At 33.6% G+C, this 3,302-nt stretch overlaps 1 protein-coding gene across 1 annotated transcript in view; it reads right to left on the bottom strand.

The window, feature by feature from the left end:
* Nucleotides 1-2,818, bottom strand: part of LOC103810475 (inositol hexakisphosphate and diphosphoinositol-pentakisphosphate kinase 2) — a gene marked incomplete at both ends in the record, with an annotated part of 24,127 nt that extends 21,309 nt beyond the window's left edge. Inside the window, 4 exons of the mRNA XM_009083371.1 lie at nucleotides 471-556; nucleotides 1,552-1,661; nucleotides 1,746-1,821; nucleotides 2,732-2,818. Of these exons, the coding sequence (XP_009081619.1) occupies nucleotides 471-556; nucleotides 1,552-1,661; nucleotides 1,746-1,821; nucleotides 2,732-2,818 (359 nt within the window). The remainder of the gene's footprint in view (nucleotides 1-470; nucleotides 557-1,551; nucleotides 1,662-1,745; nucleotides 1,822-2,731) is intronic.
* Between the last annotated feature and the right edge of the window lie 484 nt (nucleotides 2,819-3,302).

Genomic DNA, 3,302 nt, shown 5'->3' with positions numbered 1-3,302 from the left:
GAACTAAATGGGTAAACAGAGGAAACTGAAGTAGTTAAACTACTTGCATTCACTAAAATGCAAGTGAGAAATATTTAACATGAAATCTGCAGCAAAAAGTAAATTGAGACAAAAAATTAAAACAAATTGGTTGCTAAATACCCTACAGCTTATAAAAGTTTTTGAAACAGTAGTAAATGTTGACAGGGATTTTCATGTCCCTGCTCAAAACACCACTTAGGTGAATCACTGAAGTTTCTTTTCATGCTACTTCTCTGTTACAAATGAGCAGTGTTAGAATACAAATTTACTACACAGTTTTAGGTGTTCAACAGAGCAGATTAAGAGATGGAATATCTGCCAACAATACAAACATTCATTCGACAATACTCTTTCTCTCCTTCTTAACACAAAGATATGTTACACCACTAGTCTGTGACTATTTAAACACACATGACATTAAGTGACTAGATGCAAAAGCAATACAATACCTTCCTCTTCACTGGAAGTCTTAGGGCAGCCATGGGGAAGATACGTTAACTGAACTTTGCGATTTATGCCTGAGAAGTGACCGTACCTGAAGTGGGAACAGGGAAAAGTGAGAGGGGAAGAAGGAGAGAAGCATTTTAAATATTTTTCTCCCAAACTGCTATGTTCCTGTAGCAAGATATAATAAATCTACACTGGTCACTGATTTGTGCATTTGACCATTTATTGAGGGAGTGCTTAGATCAAATGTCAGCTCAAGAAGCACAGAATTAACAGAAATAACAATCATTCTGTAAAGGGACATCTTAAAATACTGTCTACTACTATTGTGTACAACACTGAACATAAAACTGGAAAACACCCCCAAACAACAAAAGGCAGCATTTGCAGATTGCACAAGTAATTTATTTATTTAGATCCAAAACTACAGTGTCGACAGCTACAATTATTTTTAGCCCATTAAGCTCTTAAGCAGAACTCAGTGTTTCAAACAGTTAAAATAAACTTCAAGAGCAACTGTCTGCACCTGGATATTTTTTTAATTAAAATTATATACTACCATTTAAAGATCTCAGACCTTTAACAAACCTTAGAATCTTATTTTTCTTCCTGTTGTTTTCTGTTTGTCTGGTTGGGTTTTAAACTTTAAAAAAATTACTAAATATTTCAGTCTTAATATACAAAGACATTTATTTGCAATCCTCCAAGTTTTCTGTAAGTAGACAAGTACACATGGTGAAAACTCTTACTGGCTCTATCAGATTTCATTATGTCACACCGCAAGAGGCAGAGCATGCAAATACTTCCATTTTGAAAACATGCAAGAATATAAAATTTGACAGCCAATAAAGTAACTTTCTCATGTTGGAAGCATACCGAGACACTATATACAGCAATAACTTCAATTAGAAAGACAAGGCGAAAAAAACAGAGATGGCCCAGTTCAAACATTACAACCTTTGTGCCTACATTAATAAATCATTACATATTTGATAACACTGGATTCCAAGTAGTAACTGGTGAAACAGGTCAAAACTACAAACAGAGCTTCGTTGCTATGAAGACTGAAAATGAGACACTTACATTTCTAACACGGTCTTTAGCTGTTCAAGTTTTGCTTTACTTTCTTCAATTTCAGAATCATTGTTCTGCCCAAGTTCTACAAGGAGCTGCCTCGCTATATCAAGCACTTCCTAAAGAAAGGAAACACAGGATTTACTAAATAAATAATTTGCTACTTACAAAACATGGCAGCAAGAAAATGAAGACAAACTTGCCTGCAACTGTTTTGGTTTTTTCAGTTTTAGTTTTCCAGATTTATATCCATCACATTTTTCAAAGAGATCAAAAAATCTTTAAGGGAAAGAAAAGCGATTAAAAAATTCAGTTAATAAATTAAAATACTACTTGAACAAGTGACTCTTGAACTTAATTATTTGAAATCAGCACCTTTACACTATTTGAAAATCATGTTAAAATCTGCACTACAGAGGTCAAACCAACCTTTATACAAGTCCCATTTTCCAAGAAAGTCTTTAATACATTAGATAAATAAGAGGACTAAAAACGTTCCCTTACTGACTTACTTCATATTAAAAAAAAGGATACTCTGTATATTTGAATGACATAAAATCTGAATATATAGCTATGTCAATTCTTAATCTTCAAGAATGATTCTGAACAGAAGTATGTACCAAAGATACCAAATCAGTAGTCCTACGCTTTCGCAGCATGTTCTGAGTGCAAGAACCTAGTCCCAAAATAATTTCTTTTAACTGAAATTGCACCTAATTCCAGGTTAATTACATAAGTCATTTTATGAATGCTAACAAAATGCTATCTACCAAAAATTCAGTCATCAAACTTTGAAAAAATGAAAACCAAAGATGTCACAGTAAGATGACAGCTCATACACGAATAGTTATAATAAAAAGAGAAAGGCAGAAGCCTTGGTCATATGGAGGACCAGAAATATTCTCTGCTGTATTATTTTGAATAAAGACACCTATAGACAGAAATGCATTTTCCTTAAGATCAAACAGGACTGTTCACATGGCACAGCACGTGTTGAAGGAAGTCCCTGTTAGAAAGAGAGGTGCATGTTTATTAATTAGCTGTAATATTAGTTAGATTTAAAGGAAAACAAAACAATAAAACAATTTGCCATTTTGCAGCTCCTGCTCAACTCATCACTTGCACATCACCAAGATGTGAGCTCTGCTCTAAAACATTAAAAATATTATTTTACCAAGACTCTACTTACTTCTGATGTTTTACTTCCATTTTCATTTTTTGCTTTGGTGTTCGATCCCCATGGCGTATTACAGCTATAACACACCTAAGCTCCATCCTGAAATTTCAAGAGAGTTATATTTCACAGTTCTGTCTTTGAGGGTCTTTTATTTAATATTATAACCACCACAATCAAGACAAGTGACAAAGTTGTAGTCATCTGACATAACTACAGAAGTGATGGAAGCATGTGTAAGAATATAAGGTTAACTGAAAATTATGTAAGGTATAAAACATAAATATTGATTTTAAGACTTACATAACTACAGAACATCTATTTTAAGTAGTTTTTAAAACACTGATTTTGAGGATCATTAAATGAAATTTATTAGAAGCATATTAAGCTGGTGCTGGAACAATGATTAGCAGTGGAAGCTATGCATAAAAGACACTACACTTGAAAATCTGGTGTTCTATACTCAGCTTGACTAAGGGTGAGAAACTCTGACTGCTGGCATAGTATTTGTGATTTCTTCCTTGTTTTCTGCACACAAAACAAGCACTCATAGGCCAAAGTGGGCACACCTTGTAAAGAGAAAAAA

This window comes from Acanthisitta chloris, unplaced genomic scaffold (genome assembly GCF_000695815.1).
Source record: "Acanthisitta chloris isolate BGI_N310 unplaced genomic scaffold, ASM69581v1 scaffold3451, whole genome shotgun sequence".
Taxonomy (NCBI): domain Eukaryota; kingdom Metazoa; phylum Chordata; class Aves; order Passeriformes; family Acanthisittidae; genus Acanthisitta; species Acanthisitta chloris.
The sequence above is the reverse complement of the archived record's forward strand: the minus strand, read 5'-3'. Positions and strand labels throughout refer to the sequence as shown.